Genomic DNA, 12,979 nt, shown 5'->3' with positions numbered 1-12,979 from the left:
TTCTTTAATGGTACCAGCTATGGGTGTGCAATTGTTCATGTTCCACATAACATCTCCTGCCTAATTGAGACTTGTCTCACCCACTTGCGTAAGGCAAAGGAGCCTCAGACCTCCTCCCTGTGTACATCAACGGCTTGCGTTCTATTGGCTGGGGGACAACAGGCCTTTTGCGGCATAAGTAACTACACCATATCCATGTATGGACCCGGAACAGAACCCCTCCCTCGCACATATTTTAGGTCTTTTCTCATTTCAGAATCTGATGCTGTCGCCAAGGCCATGTGCAACAGAGCTAAGCACCAGCCTAATAGGAACAGAACTCTGAGGACCATTGTCTACCAGCTATACAGCACAGGATTAGTCCCTTCGGTTCAACTCATCCATGCCGATCAGATATCCTTAATCAATCTGGTCCCGTTTGGCAGCACTTAGCCCATATCCCTCCACACTTCCTATTCATATACCCATCAAGACGCCTTTTAAATGTGGAATGGAGTGGGGATGGGAAAGGAAGCCAAATGTGCTGGAACCAAGGCAGAGGAATATCAGAGGATGCACAGCCGGCTTGAAGCTGCATGTGCTGTACTTATACCTGTTGCAGTTACTTGTGGAAATTGGGTGCATTTCGCAAAGGAAAACAGAAAATATATCTAACCCTCCATCTTCCCAATCTCTACCCTTCTGCCCCATCTCACCTGGTAATTAAGTCCCATACCTGAGTTGACAGGGTCTCCTCCCTCCTTGGATTCACTCCCGTTGCTACAAGTGAACAGATTTCCCCGCCCCTCCCACCTCAGGATGAAGAGTTGCCCAGACGGAGAGATTTTCACTCAATCTGTTTGTCACTTTCACGTTGTGACGTCATAAAAGGAACGGGTGGGCGTGGTGAAGCAGCAGCCAGCTGTCCCACACTGCGCCTGCGCTGTCCTGCACCGTTTGCAAACATCCCTTCGCTTCAGAGAATCCCCATAGTGTGGGAGCAGGCCACTCAGCCCGAGTCCTCACCGGCTCTCTGAAGGGGAACCCACCCATACCCATTCCCCTACCGCTCTACATTACCCTGACAAATACACCTAACCTGCACATCCCTGGGCACTATGGGTAATTTCGCACGGCCAATCCCAATCAAAGCTGAAAAATGTGTTGCTGGAAAAGTACAGCAGGTCAGGCAGCATCCAAGGAACAGGAGTACTGACATTTCGGGCACAAGCCCTTCTTCAGGAATGAGGAGACTGCGCAAGCAGGCTAAGATAAAAGGTAGGGAGGAGGGACTTGGGGGAGGGGCGTTTGGAATGCGATAGGTGGAAGGAGGTTAAGGTGAGGGTGATAGGCTGGAGATGGGGTGGGGGTGGAGAGGTCAGGAAGAAGATTGCAGGTCAAGAAGGCGGTGCTGAGTCCAGGGTTGGGAATGAGATAAGGTGGGGGGGAGGGGGAAAATGAGGAAGCTGAAGAAATCTGCATTCATCCCAAGGCAGAAGATGAGGCGCTTTTCCTCCAGGCATCGTGTTGCCATGGTCTGGCAATGGAGGCGGGCAAGGACCTGCATGTCCTTGGCGGAGTGGGAGGGGGAATTAAAGTGTTCCGCTTTGGGGCGGGTGTCCCAGAGGTGTTCTCTGAAACGTTCTGCAAGTAGGCGGCCAGTCTCCCCAATGTAGAGGAGGCCACATCGGGTGCAGCGGCTGCAATAAATGATGTGTGTGGAGGTGCAGGTGAATTTGTGACAGATATGGAAGGATCCCTTGGGGCTTTGGAGGGAAGTGAGGGGGGTGGTGTGGGCGCACATTTTGCATTTCTTGCAGTTGCAGGGGAAGATGCCGGTAGTGGAGGTTGGGTTGGTGTGGACCTGACGAGGGAGTCACGGAGGGAGTGGTTTTTCCGGAATACTGATAGGGGAGGGGAGGGAAATATAGCCTTGGTGGTGGGATCTGTTTGGAGGTGGCGGAAATGACGAAGGAAGCTGAAAAATGTGTTGCTGGAAAAGTGCAGCAGGTCAGGCAGCATCCAAGGAACAGGAGAATCGATGTTTCGGGCACAAGCCCTTCTTCAGGAATGAGGAAGGTGTGCCAAGCTGGCTAAGATAAAAGGTAGGGAGGAGGGACTTGAGGGAGGGGCGTTGGGACTGCGATAGGTGGAAGGAGGTTAAGGTGAGGGTGATAGGCCGGAGAGGGGGTGTGGGCAGAGAGGTCAGGAAGAAGATTGCAGGTCAAAAATGCAGTGCTGAATCCGAGGGTTGGGACTGAGATAAGGTGGGGGGGACCCAATCAAGGCCAGTGAGCAATGTAGTGACATGGGAAATGAACATCAGAGAAACGTTGGAGACAAGGAGAGTAAATGTATTTGGATTCAAAACTGGATTGCAACGATCATAAAAATTGAAACTAAAAACAGGGTATCTGCACATGTGCTGCATTGTTACAAAAGTGAATGAATTGACTGCACACATTGAAGAGAATAATTATGACATGGCTTCAGGATGACAAGGATTGGATCCTGAATATCAAGAGAGTAGTCAAATGGGAAGCTAGGTAAAGTCAGAGGGTTGGCACTGCTAATCAAAGCACTGATCACAGGGTCGTCGGTGTCAGCTCGGATTTCAGGTCCTGATTTCTGTCCTCTGTTGATCTCCCTGTTCCGACAGAGTATGATGTTGGTCTGTTCTCGGCTCTGCGGGATTTCTGCTGAAGTTTTGACCCCTCCCCGCTTTACATCTTCCAGAACAATAAAACATCCAGTCAATCGCAACCTAACCCACCATCTCCCAGCCTGACAACCAACCAAACAAAGTGTAATCATACCAGGGAATCAAACAAGAAAAATGAAACAAAAATTAGAAATAAATAGGTGCTGATGCTCAATGTTTGTTCATTAGGAAGTAAACCAGAAATAGGGGTCTCCCAGGATTCTGATAGTGCCCTACTTGAGGAATTCTCTTTCCCTTACATGTAACGGTTAGTACATAGCTATGATTTACAACAATATTTACACCAACAGAAATAAAGCACCTGTTATCAAATAGACCGATATACAGCACGGAAATAGACGTTTTTGCTGTCTCATGCATGTAAGCACACACAAGTCCTTGGGGGTGAATTTGCAATTGCAGAATTATATTTTCAGATACATTGCTCAAAAATGTACAATCTGCAAGCAGTCAGAACATATTGTATTTTATAAATTCCTACTTTAGAAACAGAACTAGTCTGATTCAAGATTGGGATATAGACAAACTCTGACCTCATACTTTTAATGCATTGTTTGAGCCGAGATTAGATTAGTTTCCTACAGTATCAAAATAGGCCCTTTGGCCCAACAAGTCCACACCGACACACCGAAGAGTAATCCACCAGGATTCATTCCCCGTATTTACTTCTGACTAATGCATGTAACACAATAGGCAATTTAGCATGGCCAATTTACCTAACCTGCACATTTTTGGATTGTGGGAATAAACCAGAGCACCCAGAAAAAACCCATGCAGACACGGGGAGAATGTGCAAACTCCACCCAGACTGTCGCCAGAGGCTGGAATCGAACCCAGGTCCTGGGGCTGTGAGGCAGCAGTGCGAACCAGTGAGCCCAGATGTCACCTTTTGTGATAAAACCTTATGTTATCACAATTTGCATACGAATAATAGTTGCAACCCACTGTACAAGATGAGAGAGGTAACAATCCAGGTTTGTTCAATATATCATTTTAGTGGCAGGACACTGTGCCTTATGATCTTATACTCCACAACCACCAGTGCTCTGAAAGCTAGTAATTCCAAATAAACCTGTTGGGCTATAACCTGGTGTTGTGTGATGTTTAACTTTGTCCAGGTTCGGGTGGATTGACCATGCTAAATTACCCAGTGTTCCGTGTTGTGCGGATTCAGTTGGATTGGCTGTGCTAAATTACCCATGGTGTCCAGGTAGGTGCAGGTTAGAATGAATTCATCATGTTAATTACCCATAGTGCCCAGTGATGTGCAGATTAAGTAGGTTAGCTATGGGAAATAGTTTCGTAGAAATAAAAGCAGGAGTTGGCCATTTGGCACTTCTAGCCTGCTCCATTATTCATTGCGATCATGGTCAACCTATCCATCATCTCAGCTCCTCCTACCTGCATTGCCCCAACTAACCTCAGTTCCCCTACCATGCAAAAACCCATTCAACTGTGTCTTGAATATACTTAATGAAGACAATTCCCTAGATTCACTACACTCCAGGAAAAGCAGCAGTCCTCACTGTCTCCTCCTCATCTCTGTTCTAAATCTACTCCCCCTAATCTTGAGGCCTGGTCTTACCCACCAGCAGAAATGACTGGATAGGACACGGCTTCATCCCCACAGTGCAATGAATTCCCACTTTCCACCAAAATCCCAGATGTACTCACTCACTCAGTTGTTGTCTCACACATGAAAGACTTCATTGTAACAACATCTGCTCCCAGTAAGGGCAAAACATCTTTGAAAGCTGCTCCGAAAGTCCCGTCTTCACAACCACACTTCTGCTTTCTCCAAAGACAATTAGTGTTAGTGTCATACAGCACAGAATCAGACCCTTGGTCCAATTCGTCCAATCAGATTCCTAAACTAATGTAGTCTCATTTGTCTGCATGTAGCCCATATCCCTCTGAACCCTTCCTATTCATATTCCCATCCAGATGCTTTTTAAAATGTTGTAATTGTACCAGCCACCACCACTCCCTCTGGCAGCTCATTCCATACATGTACCACTCTCTGCGTGAAGTTGCCCCTCAGATCCCTTTGAAATCATTCCCATCTCACCTCAAACAGGGTAGGACTCCCCTACCCTGGGGAAAAGACCTTGGGTATTCACCATATCCATGCCTCTTACAAACGTCTATGAGGTCACCCCTCAGACACTGATGCTTCAGGTGAGGATCTAAAATTTGAATTTAGGTTATTGTGAGACGCAACAAATATATGTAGATTTTTACTAACCACAAAATGGCTTTTCAATTTAAAATAATACAACAAAATGGCTGAGAATAATGATTGAACTCTGAACTTGTCCTGCTGTTTTGCAGAATTAAGCTAAAATCCAAAGATAAGAGGACAATGGACTTTTCTTAAAATGAACACTGACACATTAATTGACCATTTGAACTAACCTTGAACTGCTACCATGGCATGATGATTCACGTACTTAAGACCCCTTTCCCAAGAAATATCATTGGATTAACCTACTGTAAATCATGTCACCTTATTACATTTGATTGGTCTTTTGTAATTAAGACTGTACTGTCTGTTAAAAAAAACACATAAATAATGTGTAATTTTCTAATGTAATCACGCAACATTGCCATGGAACACAGAAGCTTTAATCACTGTGTTGCTGGACAGAATTGCGTCAAGCTGCCTTATTAAACTGATAACCTTGCTTTGTACAGACTGCATTTAATTGATTCTTTTGACCAATCTCCAACCAAAAGGCCCCTTAAGAGAGGTCAAGATCTTCACTATGGGTAACTTAGCCTTGCCAATTCACCATAACCTGCACACCCCTGAACACTGTAATTTAGCACAGCCAATCCACACAAACCTGCACCTCTTTGGGCACTATGGGTACTTTAGCACGGTCAATCCACCCTAAACTGGACAAAATTAAAAATCATACAAACCCGGGTTATCGTCCAACAGGTTTATTTGGAAGAACCAGCATTTGGAGTGCTGCTCCTTCATCAGGTGGTTGTGGAGAATAGGCACAGAATTTATAGAAAAAACATTACAGTGTCTTGCCACTGAAATGATATATTGAACAAACCTGGATTGTTAAGCCTTTCAACTTTCAGAATGGGTTGCAGATATTTCTACTTTGCTCAAAAAGTGCACAAACTGCAGGCAGTCAGTGTAATATTTTATAAATTCCTACTTTGAATTAGACTGGTTTTAGTTTCAAGATTGGGATACTGACAGACTCGAACCTCACACTTTTAATGCATTGTCTGGGCTGAGATGTCACTTATTTTAAAAAAAACCTTAAGTCATCTCGAGAATGTGAATTAATAGTAGTTCTGGGATTTACAGATTAATGAACTGAAACCTGCAACTCATTCTATAAGGTGAAAGACTTAACAGCAATCTTGGTTTGTTCAATATGTCATTTCAGTTGCATGACACTGTGATCTTTTGCTATAAAATCTGTGTCTTATGATCCTGTTCCACAGTTACCCGATGAAGGAGCAGTGCTCCAAAAGCTCATGCTTCCAAATAAACCTGTTGGACTATAACCTGGTGTTGTGTGATTTTTAACTTTATCCAGCCCAGTCCAACATCGGCTCCTCCACATAATTTCTCGTGAACACAGCCCACACCTCCTGATGCTGCCAGGAAACTTTACAACGCCGATAAAATTACACACTCTGCACTCCTGAAAAATTGACAAGTTCTCACGATACTGGCTGCTCATTCACGACTCCATCTGATACGCGACATTGGAAGGTTAGTGCAGGAGGCTGAAAGAAATGACAGCTTGAAAACAAAAACCCCTTGCCGCTCAAAGCTTTCAATGAGAGTCTGAGCCCAGCAGCAAGCTCAGGCAACCTTTATTGCGACCCAACTTTATTACAGCTTCAGATCCCCTCAGCAAAAAGGCCGAGAAAAAGTAGCTTTTTAAACAGCTCAAAGTCAAAGCGCGCACACTCCCCACCCCACCCCCAACCACTTTCTTTACTATTGGTCACCACTGAGTTGTCCCTTTGTAATTGGATCCTTGGTACAGCCTTAACCTGGAGGAAGTATTGACTCACTCAGCAATTTCAACCCATACCCTGTATAGCGCCATCTGCTGCAGTGGGATTCAAACCTGGGATCTCTGGAACTGGGTTGACAGTCCAGTCGATAATGGCACTCGGCCGTCGCTCCTTCAATCCCCCCTGCAATGGTATGTGAACTCGCTGGTGCCTCCGGAGATGGGAGGAGCGAGTAAAGTCCTTTCCGCACTCGGGGCAGTTGAACGGCCGCTCCCCCATGTGGACCCGCCAGTGGGTCAGCAGGTTGGAGGCCTGAGTAAATCTCTTCCCACACTCGAGGCAGGAGAACGGCCTCTCCCCCGTGTGAATCTGCTGGTGGGTCAGCAGGTGGGAGGAATCGCTGAAGGCCTTCCCGCACTCGGGGCAGGGGAATGGTCTCTCCCCCGTGTGGACCCGCCGGTGCTTCAGCAGGGTTGAAGAATTGCTGAAGGCCTTCCCACAGTCGGGGCAGCTGAAGGGCCTCTCCGCCGTGTGGATCTGCTGGTGCCTCAGCAGGTGGTAGGAATCGCTGAAGGCCTTCCCACACTCAGGGCAGCTGAAAGGCCTCTCCCTGGTGTGGACCTGCCGGTGCCTCAGCAGGTTGGAGGAATTGCTGAAGGCCTTCCCACACTTGGGGCAGCTGAAGGGCCTCTCCCCCGTGTGGACCCGCCGGTGGGTCAGCAGGTCAGAGCAATTGCTGAAGGCCTTCCCGCACTCGGGGCAGGGGAATGGTCTCTCCCCTGTGTGGATCCGCTGGTGCCTCAGCAGGTCGGAGCAATTGCTGAAGGCCTTCCCGCACTCGGGACAGGGGAATGGCCTCTCCCCGGTGTGGGCCCGCTGGTGCCTAAGCAGGGCAGAGGCCTGTGCAAAGCCCTTCCCGCACTCTGGGCAGGAGAATGGTCTCTCCCCTGTGTGGATGCGCCGATAAATCTGCAGGGCAGACGGGAAACAGAAGCCTTTCCTGCCATCACTACACTTCCACCATTTCTCCACGGGGCAGGATTCCTCGGGTTTCTCCATGGCCGAAGCTTCAGCTGCACACAAACACGTTTCCAGTCCCTCCCTGCCGTCAATTCCTGCTGCTACACACCCCACACTCAATGCGCTGCAACAGTAGGGTTTCTCATCCAGTCCCACTGATGCTGAAAACGTACTCAAACAGGAACCAAAACGCTTTGCTCCTTCTCACAGACTCAGTTGAAAATTGTTTCCGGTCCCGATGGATTGAGTGACTGTCAGACATTGACGTCAAAGTGAGGACTGCAGACGCTGGAGAGTCAGTGTCGAAATGTGTGGTACTGGAAAAGCGCAGCAGGTCAGGCAGCATCCAAGGAGCAGGAGAGTCAACGTTTCGGGCATAAGGACTTCACGCGTCGATTTTGAAACTTCTATCTTCAAATACACTGTTAAAAAGAGATTACAAAAGTCATCATTGTCAGTGCAGGGTAGAAATTCTGAACAAGCAATTCTACTTTCTGTGGAATATTCTTGTCTTTTGTTATTCCACAAAATTGAAAGCACCATCCCACTCTCTCTCCCCCTCTGATCTAACTAATTCCCCTGAAGTTGCTGATTCAGGATCTTACAGGGGCAGATGAGCAAAAACATCAAGACTGACATCTCTCTGAATTTTGGATACTCCACCTGAAAGTTAATATCTTTCACAACCCTGGGATCTTGCTGAGAGTGAGCAGATCTGATTTTGGGAAGCAAAAAAAGTGTCAATTCAGGGCGAACCTGCAATGCAGCTTCTTGAGGAAGGACCAGACACAAAATGGTTAATGATCCCGAGAAGGTGAGAGCAAAATGAGACATCAAGGCATTAACACCAATACACTTCAGTCAAACGCTTCTGCTCCCAGTCAGGGCAAAACATACTCTGAAAGTCCAGCCTTCACAACCACACTTCTGCTTTCACTGAAGACAATTAGAGTCACACAGCACAGAAACAGACTCTTTGGCCCAACCTGCCCAGATATCCTAAATTAATCTAGTCACGTTTGCCATCACTTGGCCCCTATATAGGCCGGGTGCCGGCAGCTGGGACTAAATTGGGTTGGCTATCTTGTCAGCAAAGACGAGTTGGATCGAAGGGTCTGTTTCTGTGCTGTACATCTCTGACTCCAGTCGCATTTGCCACCACTTGGCCACTCTCCATCTGATCCCTATCTATTCATACGCCCATCCAGATGCCTTTTAACTGCAGGAATTGTACCAGCCCCCACCACTTCCTCTGGCAGCTCATTGCATATACACATCACCCTCTTCATGAAAAAGTTGCCCCTGAGGTCTCTTTTACATTTCCCCACTGCCCTCACCCTGAACCAATGACCCTCCAGTTCAGGACTCCCCCATCCCAAGGGAAAGACCTTGTGTATTTACCCTATCCATGCTCATGATTTTATAAAAGTCTATAATGTCACCTCTCAGGCTGTGGCGCAATGGGGAAAACAGCCCCTCCCCATCCTTCTGTCCCTCCTCACCCGGGTAATTAAGACACATACCTGAGTTTGCAGCGTCTGCTCCCTCCCTGGATTCACTCCAATTGCCACAAGTGAATAGATTTCCCCCCTCCCCTCTCTGTCCCTCCCAGGATAAAGAGTTGCCCAAAGAGAGGGAGTTTCACTCAAACTGACAGGGCCACTTCCGTGTTGTGACGCCAATGGGTGAGGGAGGGGGAGGGGGAAGGGACGAAACAAAAGGGTCAGGGCAAGGTGCACAGTTTGCAGGAATCCCTTCCCTTCACAGAATCCTCACAGCGTGGAAGCAGGCCACTCAGCCCAACGAGTCCAAACCAACCCTCGAAGGGTAACCCACCCACACCCATTCCCCTAGACCTGTTGCTCTACTCCCTGACTATCACACCTAATCTGCACGTCCCTGGGTACAATGGATAACTTAGCATAGCCAATCCCCCCTAACCTAGACAAAGTTAAAAATCACAATACCATGTTATAGCCCAACAGGTTTATTTAGAAGCTCTAGCTTTTGGAACGCTGTTCCTTCATCAGGTGATTGTGGAGAATAAGATCATAAGACACAGAATTTATAGAAAAACATGACAGTGTCCTACCACTGAAATGATACATTTAACAAACCTGGATTGTTAAGTCTTTCATCTTTTCAAATGGGTTGCAGGTATCATTAATATGCACACCCCAGTCTTCCTGGAAGGCACCTTCTCCATATAATTTTAATAACAAAGTGACATTTCTGCTCAGCTCTGCAAATATAATTCTGCAAATATACATTCACTCCTGTGGACTTGTGTGTGTGCACACATGAGAGATAAAATGTCTATTTCCATGTCTATTTGAGAACAGGTGCCTTACTTCTGTTGGTGTAAATATTGTTGTAAATCATAGCTGGGTTCTCATAGATAGATGTAAGAGAGAGAGAATTCCTCAAGTAGGACAGAATCAGAATCCTGGGAGACCCCCATTTCTGAATGAACAAACATTAAACACGAGCACCCATTTGTTTCAAATTTGGTTTCATTTTTCATGTGATTCCCTGCTATGATTACACTATGTGTCTGGATGGTTGACAGGCTGGGAGATTGTGGGTTGAGGCTTGATTGGCTGAATGCTTTATTGTTCCGGAAAGTGAAAAAAAAAAGGGGGGGACAAAGCTTCAGCAGAAATCCAGCAAAGCGGAGATCAGAACAACATCTTACGCTGTGGGAACAGGGAGATCAGCACAGGACCAAGAAATCAGGACCTGAAATCCGAGCTGACACCCTGTGATCAGTGCTTTCATTAGCAGCACCAACCCTCTACCTTTACCTCGCTTCCCATTTGACCAAACCCTCGATATTCAGGATCCAATCCTTGTCATCCTGAAGCCATATCTCTGTAAGGAGTCTCGGATCACAATTATTCTCTTCAATGTGTGCAGTCAACTCATTCACTTTTGTTACAATGCAGCACACATTCAAATACCGTTTCTGGTTTCAATTTTTGTGATCTTTAGAACCCAGTTTTGATTGCTGGTATATTTACTCTTCTTGTCCCTATCATTCTCTAAAATTCATTTCCCACATCACTACACTGCTCACTGGCCTTGTTTTGGATTGTTCATGCTAAATTGCCCATAATGTCGAGGTTAGGTGGGTTAGCCATGGGAAATGCAGGGTTGTAGTTTCATATCCAGTCTGCTCTGCCATTCATTAAGATCATGGCTGATCTATCCATTGTCTCAGATCCTCCCCTCCCTGCATTGTCCCAACTACCCTTAATTCCCCTATCATTGCAAAAACCCATCCAACTGTGTCTTGAACATACTTAACGAAGCTGCCTCTACTGCTTCCTTGGGCAGAGAATTCCATAGATTCACTAAACTCCAGCAAAAACAGTTCCTCCTCATCTCTGTCCTGAATCTACTCCTAATCTTGAGACTTGGTTTCACTCACCAGCAGAAATGACTCAATAAGTTGAGCTTCATCCACACCATGCAATGAATTCCCACTTTCCACCAAAATCCTGGATGTACTCACTCACTCAGTTGCTGTCTCTCAAATGCAGGGTTTCATTGTAACTTCTGCTCCCATTAAGGGCAAAGCATCTTTGAAAGCTGCTCTGAAACTCCAGCCTTCACAATCACACTTCTGCTTTCACCAAAGATTTGAGTAATACAGCACGGAAACAGACCCTTTGGTCCAACTTGTCCGGCCAAACAGATATCCTAAATTAATCTACTTCCAATTTGCCTGCATGTGGCCCATATCCCTCTAAACCCTTCCTAGTCATGTACCCATCCAGATGCCTTTAAAAATTCCCACTCACCTCAAACATATGCCTTCTAGTTTTGGACTCTCCTACCTTGGGGAAAAGACCTTGGATATTCACCCTATCCATGCCCCTTATGAACGTCTATAAGGTCAGCCCTCAGCCTCCAATGCTCTCAGGAAAATATCCCCAGCTGAATGAGCCTCTCCCTGTAGCTCGAACCCTCCAACTCTGACAGCAGCCTTGTAAATCTTTTCCGACACCTTTCAAAGTTTCACAACATCTTTCCTGTAAAAGGATGACCAGAAATGAATGCAGTCTTCCACACGTGGACTAACCAATGTCCTACACAGCCACAACATGACCTCCCAACTCCTATACTCAATGCACTGACCAATAATGGAAAGCATACCAAATGCCTCCTTCACTATCCTGTCTCCACTTTCAAGGAACTATGAACCTGCACTCCAAGGTCTCTTTGTTCTGCAACACTCCCCTTAACGGTGTCAGTCCTGCCTGGATTGCTTGACCAAAATGCAAACCACACATTTCTCTGATTTAAACTCCATCTACCACACTTTGGCCAATCAGCCCACCTGATCAGTTCTAATTTATAGTGAACTCTCTTTCCTTGCTTATTCCTTAGAAGTTGAAAATCTCTATCCCACACACTCTCCCTCCATTCTCAGTTTGCTGAACCTAATCCCTGCTGTAACTCATCCTGAAGGATGCAGTTGACACTGGTTAATCGGCCCACAAGCAGCGGGGTTCTAACTGAAATGTAATGAATACGGAATGGCCTGGAAAGAATGGAAGTTGGGAAAAAGTTTCCATTGACTCGAGAGACTAGAACTAGTGGGCACAGCCTCAGAGTAAAGGGAATGGAGGCAAGGAGAAACTTCTGGCATTTTGGAAATAGAACCAGTCTGACTCAAGATTGGGATACACACAGACTCTGACCTCACTCTTTTAATGAATTGTCTGAGCTAAGATGTCACATTTTGTTATAAAGCCTTATGTTTTCTCGAAGGTGCCTTACAGGAAGTTCTGAGATTTACATTAATGATACCTGTAACCCATTCTAAAAGATGAAAGACTCAACAATCCAGGTTTGTCAAGATATCATTTCAGTGGCAGGACTCTATAATATTTTTCCATAAATTCTGTGCCTTATGACCTTATTCTCCACAACCATCTGATGAAGGAGCAGCGCTCCAAATAGGAGCCCTTCCAAATAAACCTGCTTAACTCTAACCCGGTGTTGTATGCTTTTTAACTTAGTCCAGGTGAAGGGTGTATTGACCATGCTAAATGACCCATAGTACCCCGGGATGTGCAGGTTAGGGTGGATTGGCTGCGCTAAATTACCCATACTGCCCAGTTCGGTGTATTAGTTGGGGGTAAATGTCGAGCAATCGGGAAAGGGGAAACGGGTGTCGGTGAGTTACCCTTCGGTGAGTCAGTGTGGACCCGTTGGGCAGAGGGACCTGCTTCCACAATGTGAGGATTCTCTGAA

The 12,979-nt window shown here is 46.4% G+C and overlaps 3 protein-coding genes across 12 annotated transcripts in view; 2 read left to right on the top strand and 1 right to left on the bottom strand.

Moving 5' to 3' along the window:
* LOC148142977 (uncharacterized) overlaps positions 1-12,979 on the bottom strand; it is a 425,985-nt gene that overhangs the window by 91,401 nt on the left and 321,605 nt on the right. For 7 of the 9 annotated variants that reach the window (XM_087973942.1, XM_087973943.1, XM_087973944.1 and 4 more), the window contains exon 2: positions 6,775-8,139. In XM_087973942.1, the coding sequence (XP_087830068.1) occupies positions 6,775-7,756 (982 nt within the window). In that variant the 5' untranslated portion in view covers positions 7,757-8,139. The remainder of the gene's footprint in view (positions 1-6,774; positions 8,140-12,979) is intronic. The other 2 variants (XM_087973947.1, XM_087973948.1) reach the window with 1 other exon arrangement.
* LOC148142982 (uncharacterized) overlaps positions 1-12,979 on the top strand; it is a 146,389-nt gene that overhangs the window by 41,328 nt on the left and 92,082 nt on the right. The gene's annotated exons all lie outside the window — the stretch shown is intronic.
* LOC148142983 (uncharacterized) overlaps positions 1-12,979 on the top strand; it is a 112,785-nt gene that overhangs the window by 60,838 nt on the left and 38,968 nt on the right. Inside the window, exon 1 of one of the 2 annotated variants that reach the window (XM_087973969.1) lies at positions 8,218-8,531. The exons of the other annotated variant lie outside the window; for it this stretch is intronic. The gene's annotated coding sequence lies outside the window, so the exon portion shown is untranslated. Of the gene's footprint in view, positions 1-8,217; positions 8,532-12,979 lie in introns of those variants that run through there. 2 annotated transcript variants of the gene reach the window in all.

Source organism: Chiloscyllium plagiosum, unplaced genomic scaffold (genome assembly GCF_037043375.1).
Source record: "Chiloscyllium plagiosum isolate Xiang-an unplaced genomic scaffold, Cpla_swu_hap1 HiC_scaffold_27, whole genome shotgun sequence".
Taxonomy (NCBI): Eukaryota; Metazoa; Chordata; class Chondrichthyes; order Orectolobiformes; family Hemiscylliidae; genus Chiloscyllium; species Chiloscyllium plagiosum.
The sequence above is the reverse complement of the archived record's forward strand: the minus strand, read 5'-3'. Positions and strand labels throughout refer to the sequence as shown.